General features: G+C 37.0%; 2 protein-coding genes across 2 annotated transcripts in view; both read left to right on the plus strand.

The window, feature by feature from the left end:
- Positions 1–2,101, plus strand: part of grm1a (glutamate receptor, metabotropic 1a) — a 95,760-nt gene extending 93,659 nt beyond the window's left edge. Inside the window, 2 exon segments of the mRNA XM_030128327.1 lie at positions 1,286–1,785; positions 1,788–2,101. Coding sequence (XP_029984187.1) covers positions 1,286–1,785; positions 1,788–2,101 — 814 coding nt within the window.
- Positions 2,102–9,654: 7,553 nt separating this feature from the next.
- rab32a (RAB32a, member RAS oncogene family) overlaps positions 9,655–24,389 on the plus strand; it is a 54,648-nt gene continuing 39,913 nt past the window's right edge. The window contains exon 1 of the mRNA XM_030128328.1: positions 9,655–9,993. Within this exon, the coding sequence (XP_029984188.1) occupies positions 9,780–9,993 (214 nt within the window). The 5' untranslated portion in view covers positions 9,655–9,779. The remainder of the gene's footprint in view (positions 9,994–24,389) is intronic.

Raw genomic sequence — 24,389 nt, forward strand, 5'->3', positions numbered from 1 at the left:
TGAAATTCCTTGAGAAAATGAGCTTTTCAATATTGATATGTTAGTATATGACACATCCCCCTCCCCCTGAGAATCAAGTGATATGAAAGTGAAATGAAGCTAGACAAATTGGATTGACTCGACATAGGATACCCGCTTTTACTGATTGGAAGCTAATAGGCCACTCAAATATCTCTTTGATTATTAAAGTATATATTTTACACCTTAACTAGATGTGAAAAGACTTGTATATAACTTTTTTGAGATCTGCAGCAGTGACACGAGGACAGTATTCTAAAGTAAGGAGTGGGGCAGAGTCTGAAAATGATCCCAAAAATGTTTCTGTGTTGTCTTTCACCCTTGCTATGCAGCCTTTTCTAATCTTCTAACCCTCTAATTTTGTACTGAGCAGCATATTGTCGAGGCTGGCGAATGTTTTGGCCTGGGGGTTTCTGATCTCCTTTCCTGGAGAGGTGCACTGCCAACTGAGCCTATTGACATGTGTTTATTAAAGACTCCAACCAAGTACACGACATGAGAAGGCCACAACTTCTCAAGTGGTGTAGAAATCTCCATGCAGTACACTGTGCATTACTTGATCAGCAAAAGCAAACTGTTGCAATAAAATGTCTGATTTGTCTCCCCTTCAGTACCTTGACTTGTTTTGTACTCGACACTAAATCCGTCCGCCCTTCCCGACCTGGCAATAGTCATCCATGTTTTTGACACTGCAACCCTCCAAGAAGCAGATCTGCCACCCTGCTGCTTTTGGTTTTACTGAATTAACCTCATATTTAACTTTTCTCAGCATGAATGCCCCTCCTTTCCCCACCTCCCTAACTAATCACATTAGAGCCAGTCCTAGCTCATTCTGCGCTAAATTCTGTGTCGTCTTTTAGGCCAGTTCAGGCACTAACAGGACTTTCTCAAATGCATGCATCCTGTTTTATTTTATCTATATAAACAAGCAATCCAACTGGACAAAATGAGCTGGATGGCTCCTAATTCCGTAAGCCCAATGTCTGACGCAGTCTGAAGATCATAATGCTGTTAGCACCACATTATGCATCACTGTTTGTGGAGTGCCACAGCTGATAAACGTAACAGTCTCTAGAGCTCATAAGTGAACCCCTTAGCAAAGCTGTTAATGTCAAGTCATGTGGATAAAAAGTATTTTAACATGCTTCAGAAATGTTGAAATGCTGCTGCTCTGTTGTGTGATGTTGCTGCTATGTTGATGTTTTTTTTTCTGTGAACGTGTCCCGGTTTCCTGTGATAGTAACTTGGGTCTTTATCTCATTCATAGTTCTAATGGCAAGTCTGTGTCATGGTCTGAATCAGGTGCAAGACACCCTCCGAGGGGGGGGAATGTGTGGCACAGACTGTCTGTGCATGTGAGGAAACAGGAAGCCGGCTTGAATCAGACGGCGGTCATCAGGCCCCTAACTAACACCCCCGACCCCCACAGTTGTGAGCCCTCGACCTGTGACCTTGGCACAGACCCACAACTCCCCCAAGAACCACCCGGCACTAAGCCTCTGTACAACCTGGCAGAAGAGGACGATGAGGGTGACGTTCAGCGCCCTCTCTGGACTCCTACTTGCTCTGGACGAGTCCAAGGGCCGGAGCCTGATTTAGATAAGCCGGCTTCTTATTTGCCCTCACGCTTGACGGATTGCACTACAGAGCGCTTACAGGGGGCTGTGGTGGACACGCACAGCTCCCATGTCCCTGCACTGAACGACCACCACACCAAGGAGGCAAATCCTGCCAACGAGCCTTTGAGCTTAACACCTTCTCAACTTCCTTTGGCCCTCGAGTGGGGACATTTGAAGAGGAAGGGCCTGAGGATGAGGAACTGGACCTCTTGCACAGCTACATTTACGATGCCAAGGGAGAGGAGGAGGGGGAGGACGAGGAAGGCGAGGATTTAACTCCGAACAAGCCAGGTCTGGAGGATTCTCTCGCTCTGTCTCCCCCCTCCCCTTTCAGAGACTCCGTCTGTTCGGGGGAGTCTATCACCGGCTCCCCCATCACCGAGTCGATGCTCGGTAGTCCTCCGAGCTCGGTCTACACCTCAGACTTCCTCCGAGACTTTGCACACAGCTCCTCAACACTGTGAGAGCAAAAACCGGCGCTGACACACTGTCCGTCAGCACACTTTTACATTTTACACATTTCTGACACACATATGAGCCACAAACAGGCACGCACACAAAAATATATAGATGCATATAACATGATTTACCATTTAAAAGGTTGTTTTTTTTTAAACTTTTTTTTTTGCTCTTTCATTTGCTTGCTTGTATTTATAACTCTGCTTTTATCAGTAAGGGGTGAATCAGAATTCTAGGTAGAAAAACACCAGGTATCATCCATGAGTGCTCTATTTCTGAAGGGCTGTAAGTACACAGAGCCTTTCTGGAAACTGGGAATAGTGCCAAAACTAAGAAACTAGTCTCATGCTATTTTTTTTTTGTAAGTGAGAGCATCATAATGAAGGATGTAGCTGTTATTTAATTGAGCCTATATGAAGCTAACGGAAAGCTAAGCCTTGCTCAGGGTTCCTACACATTTGAAATTCCAAGATTCCATTCTTTTTCCAGAACCTAATTTCAAGATTTCTTGGTAAAAAAAAAAAAATTCCAACCAGCCAACCAGTCTTTATATTTGGGATTTATGAGCCAGTTGTCCGAGAATTTACATCTACCCGTTATGAGTTCTGCCAACGATCATACAAGGCATGTTGAATAGCTCGGTCACAAACAGTACGTGGACATCAGCTGTCCATCAAAGCAGCAGTGAAACTTGACAACATCTGGGCGGGCCTTAAAATGGGTTGAAGGAGGATAACTTGTCAATCTGCCCAAATGTTTTCTGGGATGCGTAGCTGACTGTATGTGCTCTCACAAACATTTTAGCTGCGCTAGCTAGCGCCTTAAAAAAACCAGATCGATCATTTCTTTTTTTTAGATATTCATAATTTTATGTTTTAGAAAATAAAACAGCGGTAACAGGCTTGGAAACATAAATATTTTTCCATACATTTGTTTCCATTTTCCATACTTTTCCAGACTTGGAAATTTATAAAATCAAATTCCATGCTTTCCATACTTGTGTTAGCATGTTCTTTTGTCGAAAGCCCCAAGAATAAGTCCGGATTTTTCTCGGTCTCATTTTTAGAATTAAATTTAACTTGATCTGATCACAAACAAAGCATTACTTAGTACAAAGGATCCACACCAAGAAGGAAATGGATACAGGCATTCCAACGCACATCACTTTTATAATCCTTGTAAACTGATCCCCAAACTATGGGCTGACCCCCTGTGGGCTAAGTGGGTTGGGTCACCAAAAATGGGCTGGTGTTACTTGTTTACATCTTATCTCCTGTGATACAATCCTATGTAGGAATGTGTATTTAAAAGTGTATCTAAGGGCAGATCTAAGTCCTGCGATCACAAATCTGTCAGCTTGGTATGCTGACCAAGATGTTCCAACCCATACTATCTGAAAAACTTACGAAGTGAAACAAAGGAATCCCATCTTTAAAAAATTAACTACTGACTAATATGTGATTAAACTTAAGACGTCAACTATCTGAACTAAAATAATATTTCACTTGCATAGGAACCCTGCTTGCTGGAGTGTGTAAATATGTGCTAGCGCCACCGTATGCCACCAAACTGGCTAAACGCATTTCATGCCACTTTTGATTAGCTCATGCTCATGTCTGCTGCACACGTACCAGTTAGTTCATGTGTGTAGCAGTCACAGAATTCCTTCTCGCCTTTATTTTTTTCATTAAGGAACCTCACCTCAGCTTCGTCACATCAGACCTCATTGCGATTTAATGATTACAAAGAGACAAATGAACTTGAAAAGTGCAGTAAGTTGTTTTGAATATTACTTTTTACTTGTTGCAAGGTGTGTTCATCGCAAAACATCACAAAAATACAAGTGAACTGAGGTTTTTTTTCCGAAGACTTGCGCTGTATGATATGTGATAATGGTTATACATAATGTGCCAATCAGAGTTATCAACCTACATCCCTGCTATTGATTTTTTTACGATGTAGCTGATACAGGTTAGCGTGATTGTAAATGATGCCGATGTTGTTTTATTCAGTTTACACTTAACGACGACCCCGAGGGGGGAAAAAAAAGTTTTACGAGCATGGGATGTGATAAAAGATCTACTTTGCTTTCCATGCTGTGTTGATATTTCTCATGTTTTCTGAGTTTGCTGTGTCATTGTAATGGAAAACACAGTACTTGTACAAGTTCTCAAAGTTTGTAATACTGTTAAGCCATCTCTTGTTTTTCACACAGGTGGTATGTTTGTAATACTGATAAATGTTTATATATATATATAAATATATATACATATATATTTAGAATGTCAACAAAAAAAGAGTTTATACATTTTAAAACTGTCCTCAGATACTTGTCAAGGAGAAGTGTGTTTGGTTTTGGGTATAACTTTTAATCTAACTTGAGTCGAACCGTATCCTCTTGAAAATACTCAGTTGTAAAGATAAACAATGATTAGTTGCTTCTTGTAATGAGATTACATGTTTCGATTTTGCTTCAATCTTGCATTATCAACTTAAGTAGTTTACTTGAGGTTAAGTTTCTTAGTTCTTTATCTATAAGAATGCAATTTATTTCAAAGTACAAGAATATACAGTACATAGTGCCATTGTATTGTATTTCCAAATGTTTTTAGTCTATTATAGTGTAAGATGTTAAATTATTTTAAACTATGTGAACAATAAAAGGGTGCCACCTGTTTAACACTGTCAAAATCTAGGTTGAAATAGGCCTCTATGTTTTGGGCGAGCTGAACAATTCTGTAAAATAAAAACTATTTCTATTAAGAAGACTGATCACTGCTTGGAACAGTAAAGGATCAAAAAAGTCATGTCATTAAGAGTCTTTAAAAATCATTTTGTGTCCAGTTTTCCTGAATTTCAATGAATGGAGATGACGTTTCTTCCCAAAAGTCACATCACACACTTTTTATGATCAGCGGACTATGGAAGAGGATTAGAGCCACTGGAGAAAAAAAATATAATTAAGGTCCAATAGATTTTTTTTTTTTTTACTATTACTCTGAGAATGAAGCCAGAATTCTGCCTTTAATCTCAGAATTCTGACTTTTTTCTCAGAATTCCAACTTTTTTTCTCTCAGAATTCTGACTTTTTTCCTCAGAATAATAAAAAAAAAACATACTGGACCTTACTTTTAATTTTTTTTTTTTCCAGAGGCCCTAATCCTCTTCCATAGCATGGTGAGAGTTTGATGCTTAAAAGTTTACTTGTACACTGTGAAAAAAGAAAAAAAGGAAAAAAATCACATTGTTTTTACAGAAACAAACTGGAAACTGTGGTAACCAGAACAATACCATAAAAACACGTCAAACCATAAACATATTTACAGAGTAACATGTAGATTTCATATTTTAAACATGTATATTTGACATTTAAATGGTAAATGGACTGCACTTATGTAGCACATTTTACACACCTTCATGCTGCCAAAAGCGCTTTACAAAGCAAGTTAGGATTCAGTGTCTTGCAAGGACACTTTGACATGTGGACAGTTTGAGCCAGGATTCGAACCACCGACCTTTTGGTCATTTGACGACCTGCTCTAACAACTACTACATAGCAACCTGTTAATTTGATTGTTTAAAATGTAAAATTGTTGAATGTTTACTGTTTTATTACTTTTTTTTTATTTTAAAGAAAAACTAATAAGATGTTATTTCAGCAATGTGGTCTTGGAATTTAAATGGCACCACATTACTTTTCAATTTACAGTTTAACCCTTTCATGCATACTGGTCACTACAGTGGACAGCTATTCTACAGCTTTTCTCTTCTATTTTCATGGATTTTGTTGTTTTCGTTGTTTTGTATTTTTTTCCACACGTATCTTTATTAAAGTTTTAAGACACTACATATCTTTTCTGACATGAACTGGTAACATTATGTAGATCTCTCCTGAGCATAAACCCCCAGAATCACAAGCCCTCCCCATAGTTTTCACACAATTTATCAGTAAATACATGTTTCTGTGTGTCAAAAATTAAACGTGTGGTGTCCAGCTGTGTGGACATTTTTGCAACTTTATGAAAAATAGGTCCATAAGAATTTTTTTTAATTTTTTGTCTTTTTTTTTTTTTTTTAACCCTTTCATGCATGAATTTTGAGAAACTTAATTAAGATTTATTTTCCTGAGTGTTTTTATTCCTCTTTAGGCATGAAAAGAACACAGCGATTGAATTTTTTTATTAACCTATTTTTCATGGAATTGAAAAAATATCCACTCAGCTGGACACCATGAGTTTGATTTTTGAAGCAAAGAAACATGTATTTACTGATATATTGTGTGAAAACTATGAAATACATTTTTTTATTGCTGTTAATCTGATGTTTTGTCACATTTTAACATACTCTAATATTAGTTATTACTCACTTTATGGAGATAATATGCAAAAAAAAAAAAAAAAACTTGTTTAAAAAAAACCCTGTTAATTACAGTCTCATAACAACAATGAATTGATTTACACTCAAACATGTTCCTACGGATCAAGTTTATCAAGAACAGCATAGTTACAGCAATGCTATGAATGTCAGTGTATGGGATAATGCATAACTGTACACTGTGTTGGCAGATATGGAACTAAAACAATAAAATCCATGAATATACAAGAGAACAGCTGTAGAATAAATGTCCACTGTAGTGACCACTATGCATGAAAGGGTTAATGTATTTTTTAAATTTTTTATTTATTTATTTATTTTAATTTATCTTTCAGAAGAAAATTTTCAATCGCATTGTTTTTTTTAAGCCTGAAGAAGAATAAAAACACTCAAAAATTTTTGATGAAGGTTCTCATAATTTCAGAATTTGTGCATGAAAGGGTTAAAGAAATACATAATTTCTACATACAAATCTGGTTTTGTTAACATACTCTTCCTGTGAAAACTACAGCTATATTTGATTTAATCATTACCACAAAAATCTTTCCAAATAAACAACTTTGCATTGTATTTTCACTCACAGGTCTTTTTTTTTTGTTTGTTTGTTTTTTGTTGCAGATTTACAACTTTTTGTTGTTAACCCTTTCATGCATGAATTATGAGAACCTTAATCAAGATTTTTTTTTTTTTTTCCCGAGTGTTTTTATTCCTCTTTAGACATGAAAAAACACAATGTCATTGAATTTTTTTTTTTTTTTTTTAAATCAACCTGTTTTTCATGGAGTTACAAAAATGTTCACTCAGCTACACCATGAATTTTATTCTTGAAGCAAAGAAACATGTATTTAACCCTTTCATGCATACTGGTCACTCCAGTGGACAGTTCTTCTCCAGCTGTTCTCTTGTATATTCATGGGTTTTGTAGTTTTAGTTCCATATCAGCCAACACAGTGGAAGCTTATACATCATCCCATACACTGACATTCATACTATTACTGTAACTTTGCTGTTCTTGATAAACCTTATCTGCACTAACATGTTTGAGTATTTATTTATTTATTTATTTACTATCTCCATGAAGTGAGTAATAGCTAGTATTAGAGTGTGACCCCTAAGGGTTAAAATGAGAGAAAACATCAGATTATCTGCATTAAAAATATTTTTATTTCATAGATTTAACAAAGTATATCACTTTCTGATATTGCGTTTTAAATACGTTTCTTTGTTTCAAAAATTAAACACATGTTGGACATTTTTGTAACTCTATGAAAAATAGGTTTGTTAAAAAAAATTTAATCAGATTGGGGTTTTTTTTTGTTTGTTTGTTTTTTTCATGCCTAAAGAGAAATAAAAACACTCAGGAAAAAAAAATGTGACTAAGGTTCTCATAATTTGTGCATGAAAGGGTTAAAACCCAGTATCATAAAGTGATATGAAAACAGTGAAATGAAACCATGTTTAATCCAGCTAATCTGATGTTTTCTCACATTTTAACATATTCTAATACTAGTTATTACTCACTTCATGGAGATAATATGCAAAAAATAACAATTAACAGTTGATTTCCACTGAAGAACCAATCAAGAACAGCAAAGTTACAATAATGGTATGAATCGCAGTTTATGAGATGATGCATAAGTGTCCACTGTGTTGGTTGATATGGAACTAAAAACAACAAAACCCATGAATATACAAGAGTAAAGCTGTAGAGCAGGGGTGTCAAACTCATCTTAGTTCAGGGGCCACATTCAGCCCAATATGACCTCAAGTGGGCCGGACCAGTGAAATAACAACATTGAAAAAAGTAAAATTACATTATGATAATGTTTACATCGACAACATTTCCTTACAAATCTGAGTAACATGAACAACCTGAAATGTCTTATGAAAAACAAGTGCAATTTTAACAATATTCTGCCGCAGTTTATCAGTTTATCATTCACACATGTACATTACAACTTACATTACAATTACAAATTAACAAAACATTTAATAACAGGCAGAGTATTGGTAAAATTGCATTTACTTCTTTAAGACATTTCAGGTTATTCATATTTTTTTTGTAAGCTAGTATGTTAATATAAACATTTTCATGTAATTAAGATAAAATCTGTCGTTTTCATTATTTATAGGTTATTATGATAATATTTTACTGGTCTGACCCAAATGAGATTAATTGTTCCGTATGTGGAACCTGAATTAAAATGATTTTTACACCATTGATTACCTCCGCCAAGGAGGTTATGTTTTTGCCAGGGTTTGTTTGTCTGTTTGTTTGTTTGTTTGTTTGTCTCTCTGTTAGTGTGCCACATAACTCAAAAAGTTATGGACAGATTTTGATGAAATTTTCAGGGTTTGTTGGAAATGGGATAAGGAAGAAATTATTAAATTTTGGTGGTGATCGGGGGTGGGGGGGCCCACGGGGGGGCCACTGATCAGCCTTAGCGGAGGTCTGCGCTCTCCGAGTGCTTCTAGTTTGTTTGTCTGTTTGTTTGTTTGTCTGTCCGTTAGTGTGCAACATAACTCAAAAAGTTATGGACAGATTTGGATGAAATTTTCAGGGTTTGTTGGAAATGGGATAAGGAAGAAATGATTAAATTTTGGTGGTGATCAGGGTGGGGGGGCCCACGGGGGGACCCATTTCCAACAAACCCTGAAAATTTCATCAAAATCTGTCCATAACTTTTTGAGTTATGTTGCACACTAACGGACAGACAAACAGACAGACAAACAAACAAACCCTGGCAAAAACATAACCTCCTTGGCGTGGGGGGGGGGGCCCACAGGGGGGGCCACTGATCAGCCTTGGCGGAGGTCTGCGCTCTCCGAGTGCTTCTAGTAGTTAATATCTTCAGTGTAATTCATCCTACGGGCCGGATTGGACCCTTTGGCGGGCCGGATTTGGCCCCCGGGCCTTATGTTTGACACCTGTGCTGTAGAGTAACTGTCCACTGTAGCGACCACTATGCATGAAAGGGTTAATTCTACGGGTCATTTTTTACAGTGTAGGAGTAGGAAGAGACTTGATCATTTATCGAGTTTCCTTGACATTTCCGGGTCCTGTGACTTATCAGGTGGTTACTGAACAACTACAGGAGGAGGAGGAGGAGTGAGGAGGAGGGAGGAAAAGGAGAAAAAGCAAAGTGGGTAGAAACAAATGCCATTTCAGTCTCATCTGCCCCTCAGTCCTGTGTGTCCAGACCAGAAACACACCTCACACAGGAAGCCTATGTGAGCGACAAAAGCAGAAGTATCTCACTTTTTTTTTTTTTTTTTTTAAACAAACTTGTCAGAGTCAGTCCCAGCAGCATGGCCGGAGGCTCGGTATCAGAGTGTAAGGAGTATTTGTTCAAAGTTCTGGTGATCGGGGAATTAGGGGTCGGGAAAACCAGCATCATCAAACGCTATGTGCACCAGCTTTTCTCGCAGCACTACAGGGCGACGATCGGGGTCGATTTTGCACTCAAAGTCATCAACTGGGACTCCAAAACACTTGTCAGGTTACAGCTGTGGGATATCGCAGGTAAGGACACACATCTACACACTTGTACCGCGCGTAATTCTGCACCAAAACGCACGGGATTGGTAAAAAAAAATCAACTTTTACGCACGGGTGGCGCATAGGGAAGTTGCAACTTTCACATCATTTTTTATGACTTTTCAAAATATTTGTGCACTTTAATACAAATAAATCCTCATTGCATGGCATGTTTTTAGATTTCTACCCAAATGCATTTAAAAAAAAACTTGGTTAAAAGTGGAAATTCTCACGGTTGGCACCAAAAAAGACCGGTTGATCACGTCTGCGCATTGTCTTTCCACTTTCTGATCATCATGGCAGCTCGTAATTGTCAGTGGAATGTAGGTCACGTTGTTATTACCGACTGAGCACCGCCCCCTTGAATGAAAACTCCCCATAATATTCATGTAACATTTTCTCTGGGGATTAGAAGTGTTTATAGGCTTACTTAGTGACTTTACTGGCGCTTATCTTTATTTTGTGCCATTATTCACGTTGCTTCATTCTTTCAGTTGCTCCTGTTTGCATGTTTTAGGACCATGTGATCTTTTTGTGTTTCTGAGGGGATTTCACTCACTTCTCCTAAGAGCTAGTAAACTTGGGCCCACACCAGTCTGTGCATTCCAACAGCTTGAGTAAGCAAGCCTAGAGAAATCAGAGCAGCGTGTAAATAAAAGTTTCCCACATGCAAACCCTGCTCAAACTCTCACTGTTTGTCAACTACAGCAGCAAAAATATCCCAGTGTAAATAAAAGAGGCTGAGCAAGGACACGAAAAAAGAGGAAGTGAGCAAAGATGTGAGGCTAATAACACTGGTCGACAACAAATTTATTGTTTAAGTTTTTGGAGGTGATTTAGGATAATTTTGGTGTGCTGAATCCAAAAATCACATTAATTTTGCTCAATCAGGTCAACTTTCTGAACTATGCTACATATTGGCTTTTTAACATTTTTGCTTACATTTATGGCCATTTTCACATCATATCATACAAAATTCTTTCATATTTCTTGCAATAAATGAGTTCTGAAGATTTTACTTTTGCCAATTTATGATTAATGGTTTTTTTAATATTACAGGTGAATGAAATGGCTTCGACTAGAAGATCTTGCAAAAATAAGCCTGACGTATTCTGCTACATCTGCAGTGAATACACCATTGTACCTAACAGGAATCAAGTGATCAAATGATTTTTCTTCTCTTAAAACCTATTTTGGGTGAGAACTATATTTAAAAAAAATCAACTGATAAAGTCACAAAAATGTCATCAATTTTGTGAGAAGATCAAAATTTTCAAAATCAAATTAGCAATGTTACTTGTGCCAGTAACAACATTTCCTGAAAATTTCATCAAAATCCGTCCCTAACTTTTTGAGCTATCTTGCTAACACACCGATAAACAAACAGACAAACCCCAATGAAAACATAACCTCCTTGGCAGAGATAAAAAATTGGTAATTCCTTTTCAAAATTGTCAGAGTTCTGCCTCCTTCCTCATTAATGACATCCTTGTAGTGTCACTGGAAAGGCCTCTGGTGAATGAATTCCTCCCCCCTGGTGGATTATCTGTGTATTGTATGTATCTAATTGTATACATCAGGTTTTTCAAGAAAAAAAATATCACACTGTTCATGTAGAGGGCTTCAAAACTCATGTATCAAATATGATGCGTTTGGTGTTATAGGGTTAAAGGGGTCATATTTTGCTAAACCCACTTTTATTAGTCTTTGGTACATTTATGTGTATATTTGGGGACTCTAATAGTTCTTAAAGTTTGAATTTGAACCCTCCAGGTGCTGCAAAGCTATAACCCTCAATGTTGATTTGAGCTTTTATGAACATCTACATGATCAGCAAATTAAATACAGGAAAATACATGATTTGAACTTGGAAAATTGCAAAATACAGTGGATAATGTGGTGATAAGTCACTTAAGAAATGTGAAATCTCAAGAATAATTCATTTGGGAACCGACACAAAAGTAGCACTGGGTCTTAAATGGGTTAATTTGCTGTTTTCATGCACTGATCCACTAATCCTACCAATACATGTAAATATTTGATGTAAAGTATAGTTTGTCGGGCCAATCCAGGCTCAGTTCTGGGGGGGTAAACAAATGTCCTGCCCCCAAGCTGCACAACAGCGGGAAAGTTAGAGGAATTAGTGAAGCGTTTACAAGTTTTACTTTCACTTTATGGTCCGGTAGTGATGTGCAAGTCAGGTTTTTTTCAACCTGCGGGGTTTTTGTGGAATTATCTGACCCAACCCAACCTGCCCTGCAAATACACTGACATTCTTTTGAACTTCCCCAACCCGACCGGTGAGAAACCCGCTGATGTGCGCATCACTAACGGCACGGAACGCACCTGGATGGACCTACAGCAGTGGCAAATATACGGCCCTCATGTCAAAGGTTCTAATTTGTCCCACAGTATGAATTTGGAAAGTGGGTCAAAACACAGTAATGTCCCGTCAGAGAGCCAACTTTAATTGACTGCCACTCCAACATTTATTCAAATATAAAGTAGCTCCTTGTTTTGGATAATCCCTTATGGTCCAACTAAAGTAAAAATGAATTTAACAGTGAAAATGTGGGTCATTTAGCAACACTAATCTGTCAAAATGTCTCAAAAATGTCCCGTCACAGAGATTTCTAATACCGTGTTTTTACCCAAGTGCAAAAATTACGCGGGATTACAAAAAAATGTTTTTTGCAAGTTGTCTAGGTTTTTTCAACTGAATTAGGACCATTTTGCACCGCTAAATCCAAAACTGACATCTGTTTTTCCCAATCAGGTCAGGTTTTTTTTGCTAATTTGATTTTGAAAAATTTGATCTTCTCACAAAATTAATGACATTTTTGTGACTTTATCAGCTGATTTTTTATATAGTTCTCACCCAGAATAGGTTTTAAGAGAAAAAAAAAATCATTTTCTAATATTTTCTATTTATTAAGTGTTACAAACTTTAATTCCTGTAAATTGAATAATAGATATTGATAAAGGTAAGAGCTACAGGACAACGTGCTGATTCAAGATCAGGATACTTGAGGCTGCTTCGGTTCTTTCTGTTGATTCCAGTCACATCAATAGCACAGAAGCAGCAGTCAGTGACATGGTTTGTCGGCTCCCTCCAAATCATGGGAATTCCAAACTTCAGAGAACTCTTCTTGCCTTTGGTCCACTGACGCAGATACTCGGTGCATGACTTGCATACCATGTGTGGCGCCCAAACTTTATCTTGGTCACCAAGTTTAATACCAAAATAAGATTGGTAAACACACTTTATGAAACTTGTGACTTGATTCCTGTTAGGTACAATGGTGTATTCACTGCAGATGTAGCAGAATACGTCAGGCTTGTTTTTGCAAGATCTTCTAGTCGAAGCCATTTCATTCACCTGTAATATTAAAAAAAAACATTAATCATAAATTGGCAAAAGTAAAATCTTCAGAACTCGTTTATTGCAAGAAATATGAAAGAATTTTGTATCATATGATGTGAAAATGCCCATAAATGTAAGCAAAACTGTTAAAAAGCCAATATGTAGCATAGTTCAGAAAGTTGTCTTTCAATGTCTTTCGTTCCTTTTTCTTATTCTCAACATACTGTTCCGTTTTGGTACAGCTGTGTACCAAACTGAACAGCTGTGTACCAAAATGGTTTGATTCGGTATGTGTACCGTTAAAGGCCTACATATGAAAACACTTGGCCTTGAACGCATCATGAGGTCATTTATAGTGATTGTGTTTTGTGAAGTGTCACAAGATCACAATGATAGGATCGTGTGTGTGTGTGTGTGTGTGTGTGTGTGTGTGTGTCTGTGTGATCTTCACTAATGCAAATAAATCCAACAGTTCTACCTTTGTTTGTTACGTTCCCTTTGCTCTCATGTGAATGGTTTAAATCTTTAGACTATACTTAAAAATGCTGCAGGACTAGTTATGAATCACATAAAAACGTGTACAGTATATTGTGCAGGTCCCCACAAGCAAATAGTTTTGTCTGTCATGGGGTAGACCACACTAAGAAGTCATGATCTCTCATGTGTAGCCGGATAAGTTAGCTGTGGGAGTGTTTACTTTTTATTTTTAAGGTGGGGTATTAAAAGGAAGTTGTCTGCATAGGTCAGGGGTCTCAAACATGCGGCCCGGGGTCCAAATGCGACCCACCAAAGCAGGGGTGTGAAACTCATTCTGGTTCAGGGGCCATTTTTAGCCCAATTTGATCTCAAACGGGCCAGACCAGTAAAACAATGACTTAATAACCTATGAATAATGACAAATCCAATCTGTCTTTTTGTTTTAGTACAAAAAAACCTCTAATTAAATTATGAAAATATTTACATTTTACAAAAAAGATGTGAATAACCTGAAGAACAGAAATTTCATATGAAAAACTGCCTCGACTTATTATTTATACATGTACATTTACACACAGTGTTACATAAACATTTAGTAACAGGCAGAATATTGTTAAAATTTTGGAGTTTGGAATGAAAATTTGAACAATTTCTACAGTATTACATCTGTTATTATTAACACAACTACAGATCACAGTGGATCTATAAATGCACAAAACATTTAGTAACGGGCAGAATATTGTTCAAATTGCACATTTCAGGTTCATCTTTGTTTTAGTTATGTATTTATTTGCATTTTATTGTGAAAGAATAGTTTTGTAAATGTAAATATTTTCACAGTACAATGTTATTTTTTTCACTTAAATTTTTTCCACATAATTTTTCACTAAGAAAATTTGTCATGGTCATTATTTATGGGTTATTGTGTTGTTATTTTTACTGGAGATCACATTGGTGTGTATGTGGAACCTGAACCAAAAGGATTTGGACAACCTTGACTGTTCAGGTTCATTTTTGCACTTTCATCCTGCAGGGCCGGAATGGAACCTTTGGCGGGCCGGTTTTGGCCCCCGGGCCGCATGTTTGACACCTGTGCACCAAAGGTTCCAATCTGGTCCATGGGATGAATTTGCAAAGTGCAAAAGTTCTACAGTCAAGGCTGTCAAAGTAATTTTAGTTCAGGTTCCACATAGAAACCAATATGATCTCCAGTAAAATAATAACAACAGAATAACCGACAAAAAATAATGACTCCGTATTTTCTTCTCAGTTTGACTTGAAAACATTTATATTACACTATGCCTATAAATAATGACTTCAAATTTTTTGTCTTTATTTTAGTGCAAAAAATGACATTAAATTATGAAAATATTTACATTTACAAACTATCCTGTAACAATAAAATCTGAATAACCTGAACAAATATGAACAACCTGAAATGACTAAAGAAAATGAAGCACAATTTTAACAATTTTTTAACTGTTACTAAGTGTTTAGTGTCTTTGTAGATCCGATCCATAATGCGCAGGTGTAAATGATAAGTTGAGGCAGAATATTGTTAAAATTGCACTTAATTTTCTTAAGAAATTTCAGTTTTTTCAGGTTATTCACATCTTTTTTGTTTGAATAGTTTATAAAAGTAAGTATATTTATTTTTGGTAATAATGCATTTTGATATTGGTTAGCACATTTAAAATACGGCTAAAATACACAGCTACATGTGTCTTAAATCCCACCTTTTAAAAATTTCTGATTTAAAAATACAGTAAATAAAGTGTTACCGTTGCTATAGTAATGATTAACCCTTAAAGACCTAAAGAGCCACCGGCAACCTAAAGCATCTACTGAGCGGAAGTGTTTAATGACTTTTGATCCACTAATCCTATCAATACATGTAAATAATTCAGGTAAAATCCAGTTTCTTAGCTCTTCATGGTCATCAGATATGACCCGTTTGGATGTTCAGAGGCTCTGTAGTTACCGTGGAAACACTGTCACCTTCTGCAACATTGATTTACCAGTAAAACCCATGGAGTTTGGTTGTAGATGTTTGTTTTTACATTCAGTTAATGATATATTTAGCTAAAGAAGTCCATTTTTTTTCCTTTTTTTTCTGTTCTAACACAGTAACCTTTGAATTTATCATGAGCTTTTATGAACATTTTACTCTATTTATTTATATTTATTTTAGAACCTTTACTTAACCAGGGAAAAAAAGATAATTGAGATTAAAAACTCTCTTTTTTAAGAGTGTCCTGGCCAAGACAGCAGCAGCAGCAGAAGTTACACAAAATACAAATCATAGCTATACATACACACTAAAAACATACATAAAACACAATGAAAGTCAGTTCTAAAACCATACATAAAACAAATGCCATCCACTGAGAGCTCGAGTTAGGGGTATGTGAACCGGAGATCATCAGATATGACCCATTTGGACGTTCAGAGGCTCAACACCGTCATCTTCTACAACATTGATTCACCAGTAAAACCCACTGAAATGGATCAATGACAGTGGAAGGAGACACTTAGTTTATGTTTATTTAATGATATATTTAATTGAAAAAGTCACTTTTTCTTCAATTTTTTGTGTTTTTGATATAATAACCCTCAATGTTAATTTGAGCTTTTGCGAACATCTACATGATCAGTGAATTAAATATAGGAAAATATCTGATTTTCACTGAAAAAAACAAAAAACAGATGCAAAATAAAGAAGATAATATAATAAATGCTGATAAATCACTTAAGAAAGGTTAAGTAAAGAGGAGAAAGTCATTTGGGAGCTGCCACAAAAGTAGCGCTGGGTCTTTATGGGCTAAAGGGGTCATATTTTGCCAAACCCACTTTTATTAGTCTTCGGTTCATTTATTTGTGTATTTGGACTAATAGTTCCAAAAGTTTGAATCTGAACCCTCCAGGTGCTGCAAAACTATCTTTATATTCATTTTGGCAAAAATCGAGTGGATTTCTACAACCTGTTTCAATTCCTTCTTAATTTGTTACATTTTATAACTAGTTGCATCACGACATTTGCACATATAAGGTCAAGACTTGTGACGAACATTTCTTCGAGTACGCCGTTATTGGTTGTAGTCCATACTGAAAATATGTCCAAACTTCAAGCCGATTACCTAAAATGTTCAGTTGTTAGTGTAATGGGACAGAGCAGCACAGCTAACAACCTGGAGGGGGCGGGGCCTGAAGTGGCTCATTTACATTTAAAGGGCCAGCGCTCAAAACAACCTTTCTGGTGTCATTACTCAGAAATAGGGTTGAAGATGGACCTGTGGAGTTGAATTAAAAAAGAATTCAGACCCAAGCAGAGCATTTACAGTTTATGTAGACCACAGGGAAATGTTTGAAAATGCAGAATTTTATTTAAAAAAGCAAAATATTACTCCTTTAAGGTCATTTTCTGGCCTTCTTGCCCAGATCTGCTGCATATAGCATATTTGTGATCTTGGTGTTTGTTTTTTTGGGCTATACAGTATATCTAAATGACAGGTTCCACATTTCCAGAGCAAGCCACCCAAAAATTTATTTTAGAACCTCATGTGATGTAAGTGCTCAAAAAAAAAAAAAACGAAGCTAAATATCACTTTTTTAAGCTAGCAGACAAGAACAATACCCAGGTATTCTATGCGTTCTTGGTTTGTGTGAACTTTGTAATGAACAGTACCTGGGCCTCGACTGATGATGTTTCACAAAATCACAAGACCAGAAGAACAGACAAGAACACATAGTGAGAAACAGCCATTGTCTGATTTTTTTTTTTTTTTTTTTTATCCATTTATTTCCAATCTGGCCTGTTCTTACTCTCCTCAATCAAACAGACGTCATATGCTGAGACAGATCAGGACAGATGGTTAGAAGACTGCTGTTTTTATATTTGTTCTATATATATTATATTCTACATGATCAGTGAATTAAATACAGGAAAATATGTGATTTTCATTGAAAAAATGCAAAATAAAGAAGATAATATTATAATAAATGCTGATAAATCACTTAAAAAAGGTTAATAAAGAGGAAAAAATCAATGTAGCGCTGGGTTTTTATGGGTGAAAGGGGTCATATTTTGCTAAACCCACTTTTATTAGTCTGTGGTTCATTTATTTGTGTATTTGGACCCTAATAGTTCATAAAGTTTGAATCTGAACCCTCCAGGTGCTGCAAAGTTGTCTTTATATTCATTTTGGCAAAAATCGAGTTGATTTCTACACCACATTTTAATTCCTTCTTAATTTGTTGCGTTTATAACTAGTTACGTCACGACATTTGCACATATAAGGTCAAGACTTCCGACAAACATTTCTTCGAATACGACATAACTGGTTATAGTCCATACTGAAAATACGTCCAAACTTTGAACCAATTACCTAAAATGTTCAGTTGTTGGTTGAACGGGACAGAGCAGCACTGTCAACAACCTGGAGGGGGTGGGGCTTGAAGTAGCTCATTTGCATTTAAAGGGCCAGTGCTCACCTTTCTGGTGTCATTACTCAGAAATAGGGTTGAAGATGGACCTGTGGAGTTGAATGAATGAAGAATTCAGACCCAAGCAGAGCATTTACAGTTTATGTAGACCACAGGGAGATGTTTGAAAAGGCAGAATTTTATTTAAAAAAGCAAAAAATCACACCTTTAAGCTGGCAAGCAAGAACAATATCTGGGTATTCCATGCATTCTTGGTTTGTGTGAACTTTGTAATGAACAGTACTTGGGCCCTGACTGATGACGTTTCACAAAATCACAAGAACAGACAAGAACACATACTGAGAAACTGCTATTGTCTGTTTTTTTTTTTTTTATCCATTTATTTCCAATCTGGCCTATTCTTACTCTCCTCAATCAAACAGACGTCATATGCTGAGACAGATCAGGACAGATGGTTAGAAGACTGCTGTTTTTATATTTGTTTTATCGCTTATGGCAGTGACAGGAAGGGGGTGGATAGTTGAGTGTGTATAGGGGGGTGGGGTCCGGGGTCACCACGACAACTTGCCTTGTCTGTCACAGACTGATTGGCAGTGTGGATTTCGTTTCCCCGCCGCCGCTCGTGCCCTGGCAGCGTTAGCTCAGTGTGCAGGGGCATCTGTGACTGGGTGCCAGGCAAGGCTGTCTGCCTGTCACAGCCAGACGTCACTCGATCAGAGGATCTGTGAGGGTAAATAAAACACTGAGACACACACACACACACACACACACACACACACACACACACTGAGACTGATAACATTCCTAGAGAGTGCAAACACACTTGCACATATTGGATGAACAGAACCGTCTATGCCAGGGGTGTTCATCTCATTTTAGTTCAGGGGCCACATTCAACCCAATATGATCTGAAGTGGGCCGGACCAGTAAAATATTTACATAATAATATATAAATAATGTCAATTCCAAACTTTTTATTTCTAACTTCTATGTGTTAGAGCAGGCATGTCCAAAGTCCGGCCCGGGGGCCAATCACGGCCCGCGGTCAAATTTTATACGGCCCACAGCTTGGGTTTTATATTCTATTATTTATGGCCCGCTTGGACTGTTGAACCGAGTACATGAATCATAAAAGGTTCAAGATGCAGTTTCTCCTTTCACCTCATGGCGGCAGCACCACTCTAACTCTATCTGGCTCTGTGACCTCTCCGTGAACCTTTTTCGCTAATTTCTAACCACGGCGCCTGTAAATAAAAAAAAAGGAAAGTTGACAGTGAGGGCCGCCGCTTCCAGGAGAGATGGGAATTACAATTTTTTTTCACTGACAATCGAGGCAATTGTGTTTGCCTAATTTGTCAACAGACTGTTGCCTTGTTTAAGGAATTCAATGTAAAGACACACGAGCAGACAAAACATGCTAACGCATACGACAAGCTAGCAGGGAGTGAGCGCTCTGAAAAAGTGAAGCAAATTCAAGCTGCTTTAAACTCACAACAGTGACTCTTCATGTGAACCTGGGAGTTCAATGAATTCACCACCAAGGCAGGCTACCAAGTTGCCAGGTTAGTTGCCTCTAACTGCTGGTGTTACGTACTTGTAGATGTGACACAAATATTACTTTCTGAATGATTTTGTGAAAGACAAGAGTAAGAGTCAAATGTTTTCATCTTAAATGTTAACAGACTTTGCATTACTGAGTAATATATGAGTAATGATTACTCATATAAGTCATGTTTAAAATGAATGTGGGGTTAAGATTTTTATCAACTTGGAAGTTTAAGATACTCTATACAGTTTGTTCTATGTTATCTGACTCCAGATGTGAAAGGAAGGCAGAAATGTTTTTTTTGTTTGTTTTTTTTTTTAATTTGTTCACACCTGAGTGGCTTAGATTTGGTTACATTGCCATTTAAAAAAAATTATATTGTGACAATGAAAATAAAATTGTTGTAGAACAGCACATTTATATGTAATTTTTACTGTTTAAAAATGTCTGAAGGGACCACTGGCCCCTGGCAATGTCCACATTATCAGATCTGGCCCTCTTTAAAAAAAGTTTGGACACCCCTGTGTTAGAGTGAAAAAAAGTAAAATTATATTATGAAATTGTTTACATCTACAAACTATCCTTTAAAAAAATTTGAATAACATAAACAAACTTAAATTTAAGAAAAATATACACATGCACACATGCACATGCACACGCACACGCATACACACACACACACACTGAGACTGATAACATTCCTAGAGAGTTCAAACACACTTGCACATATTGGATGAACAGAACCGTATATGCCAGGGGTGTTCATTGCAGGAATGAATATAAAGATAGTTTTGCAGCACCTGGAGGGTTCAAATTCAAACTGTATGAACTACTAGGGTCCAAATACACAAATAAATGAACCAAAGACTAATAAAAGTGGGTTTAGCTAAATATGACCCCTTTGAGTGAAATATTTGCATTTACAAATTCATCCCACGGTCTGGATTGGACCCTTTGGCAGGTTGGTTTTTGGCCCATATTCTGTATACCTGTATCTACTCTATACAGGGTGAGTCTGAAAAAACGCTCTTTCCATTTAAAGAAATTGTACTGCTAAAACGGAAACACTGATTTTTCTTTTGACCATACAGTCATATTGATGTGGTTATTGAGCATGTCTGGTGATGTAGTCATAGATTTATTGCATTGCATAAGAGAGAGAAGGTCCATTGTTTATTGGGCACTGAAATACCTGCCAACACAATGTATGCCACAGTGAACAAACTTGAAATTGACAACAATTACAGGAGTCGGGGCTTTGCTTTCACACTCAGGACATAGGCCTACATGACAGTGCCCAGGGAGTTTTCATCATGGCAAGACCACAGTTTACGGATGTGCAGAGAGCTTTCATGGTGACAAAATTCTGCGAAACTGGTAGCGTCCAAGAAACCATCCGGCAGTTTCAAGACCGCTTCCCTTTTTCTTGTGGGGGTATCTTAAAAACCGTGTGTATCAGACTGTTCCACAAACTCTTCAGGAACTCCGAAATCGCATCACGGCTGAAATCCAAGCCCTACGACGAACACGAATGGCGAGAAGAGCTGTGTTAGAGATGCGACAGCGAGCACAGATTTGCATCAATCTGAATGGTAGCCAGGTTGAAGGTCGTGCCGGACGACTTCGTTGAGACAAAACATTTTGATGGCGAGTAAACATGCTGTAATGGTTGACAATTTCAATTTCATTCACGGTGGCATAAACTGTGTTGGCAGATATTTCGGTGCACGATAAACAATGGACATTCCCTCTGTTATGCTATGCCATAAATCAATGATTCAATCGCCAGACATGCTCAATAACCACATCAATATGACTGTATAATCAAAAGAACAATAAGCATTTCCATTTCAGTGGTACAATTTCTTTAAATGAAAAGAGCGTTTTTTCTGACTCACCCTGTATATCTGTATCTACTAATGAATACAGATGACACGCCAATGAAAAATAGCGTATTGTCTGTACGCAATTCATGATGTCGCGTTGAACTACTCATAAAATGTAACAAATTAAGCAGGAATTAAAGCAGGTTGTAGAAATCCACTTGATTTTTGTCGGAATGAATATAAAGATAGTTTTGCAGCACCTGGAGGGTTCAAATTCAAACTGTATGAACTATTAGGGTCCAAATACACAAATAAATGTAACAAAGACTAATAAAAGTGGGTTTAGCAAAATATGACCCCTTTGAGTGAAATATTTGCATTTACAAATTCATCCCACAAGCCGGACGGGACCCTTTGGCGTGCCGGTTTTTGGCCCATGGGCCGTATGTTTCACACCTGTGGTCTTCACGCTCGCATTGACCAGAAAGAAAGATGGAGGTTAGATGACACAGATACAAAACCTCATTATTCATACGTACGTCAAGGCCTGGCCTGAGGAGACTCGGGGGATAAAATAAGTAACAAAACGTGGGTGTGAAGGAGTGAAAGCTTGAGGTACATTTGCCAAGTCATTAAGACCAGCCATTAAGCCATTTAATCACGCAGAAAAGGAGGAGGAAATATCTTCCCGGCATCACTGAAGGCAACTCCAGTGTTGCGTTGTCTTCTACCAACCTTTCTAATGATTACAGTCTGTGAGGAATGATAGTAATCAGAGTGTTTTACAGAGATAGGGGGCACCGTGGAAGTCAGTGTCAGGCTTCTTGCATTCCCACCCCTTTTCACCCAGAATTGCCACTGTCTCCTGGTTTTGTCAAAGCCAGTGGACAGGATGATTACCACCATGTATAGAGTAAGAAAACCTGCACCTTTGAGGATTACATGTTCCTGGACGTCACACATCAAGCGAGGTCCGCACTTAAAGATAATCGGGCTGTTTTTGTCCTGATTATCCCCCTTTCGGACCAAGGACAGCAAACGCCAGATTATTTTATATATATCCTATAAGATTGTCCTGTGGTCTGAAGTGTGTTAAGAGTGAATTTGTCCCAATAATTGGCTCCGAAATGGGTCAGGGCCGACAATCGTAAATATGAAATTTGTTTAATATTTACATCAGTAGGGCGAGGTCAAGGGAAGGTTAACATTTTGTCCCAAAAAAATTAAACAAGTGTTCAGAGAACGCAAACCTCTGCCAAGCACCTCAAACGGTGTGCATGTGTGGATCGACTATTTCTTTTTAAATTAAACAGTTTCCAGGTTGTTCCATACAGCAGAAAATGTTGAAGCTTGGTACCAGTCATGTGTATGTCAAATTAGATTAAATTCCAATCAATATTTGTTGAGTTATAATGAAAAATGTGTGGTAAATGGGATTTTCAATGTTAAATTGAAATGTCCACAGAGTCCACATTCCACAGTGGATGTGGACAATTTTGTGCCAGATACAAGATATTGTTATAAGCTAGGGGTGGATCAAACTGGAGGCTAATCGGAGTGGTTTTGAATTTTTTATGAATTTTCAAAATTGCTCAATGATGAGAGATAGGAAAATTGTAGATTTTGTGACCTTGCCGTGACCTTGAACTTTGGCCTACTTGGCCCAAAATGTAATGGGTTGGTCCCAGGGCCTAGGCCTATCTGTGGGTACAATTTGGTAGAGATGGTTGGAATAGTTTTCCCGTAAAGTTGCTAAAACAAACAAACACGCAAACAAACAAAACACACAAAGCAAAGTGATCACAATACCTCCTGGCGGAGGTAATTACAATAATCTCCACTAAACTTATATTTTTGGGGAGGTAATTACTTATATTTTCAGGAAAATGTATTTTGAAATGAGAAAAAATTTTGAGAAGTTTTATGAGTGTGAATGTTCGGAAAATGACAAAGTTTTGTGCCATCATTCTGGGTTCATTTTAGAAACCCTCATAAATAAACTAAATTTATTCCAAATATATTGATATTTGACTATTATATTATTTATGTCATATTGCAAATGAATAATGGATCAATAATGTGAAGTGCTTTGAGTGTCTAGAAAAGTGCTATATAAAATCCAATCCATTATTATTATTATTATTATTATTATTATTATTATATTGTAAATACACAGTGTTTAAAATGAATAAATGCATATATCTATGCAAAATACATTTGAATATAATGGTAATATTATTTGGATGTTGTAAATATTATAAAATATGCTCTGATATTAGCTGTATATAATAACACAATAAAAGTTTATTAGCATATTTGTAGTATTTTAGTTGCAGCAAAGTCTTTTATTCTAACTATTGAATAAAGTGACAAACTGCTGTCCCCGCGTCACATAGATGTGTTAATAAAAACCATTTAAATGTTTTTTTTTTAATCCAATATTGATCACAATTTGAGTTTAACATCATCGCTAAACCCGTGTTCTTATGAGAACAGCATGTTTTGTACATTTGCGTAAAATGAAAAAAAAAAATTCATTTTGACTCCCGGTGTCACGCAGCAGTAATTTAAGTATTTTTACCCCCAAATTTTATTTCTGTAAATTCTATTATGTGTCATATGAAAGTACTTACTGAGAGCTATTCATACAAATATTAAACATGGACATGACTTCTTTAGTTTTCAACACAGAGCTTATTGAACATGAAATGTGTCCCTGTGTCAC

This window comes from Sphaeramia orbicularis, chromosome 24 (assembly GCF_902148855.1).
Source record: "Sphaeramia orbicularis chromosome 24, fSphaOr1.1, whole genome shotgun sequence".
Taxonomy (NCBI): domain Eukaryota; kingdom Metazoa; phylum Chordata; class Actinopteri; order Kurtiformes; family Apogonidae; genus Sphaeramia; species Sphaeramia orbicularis.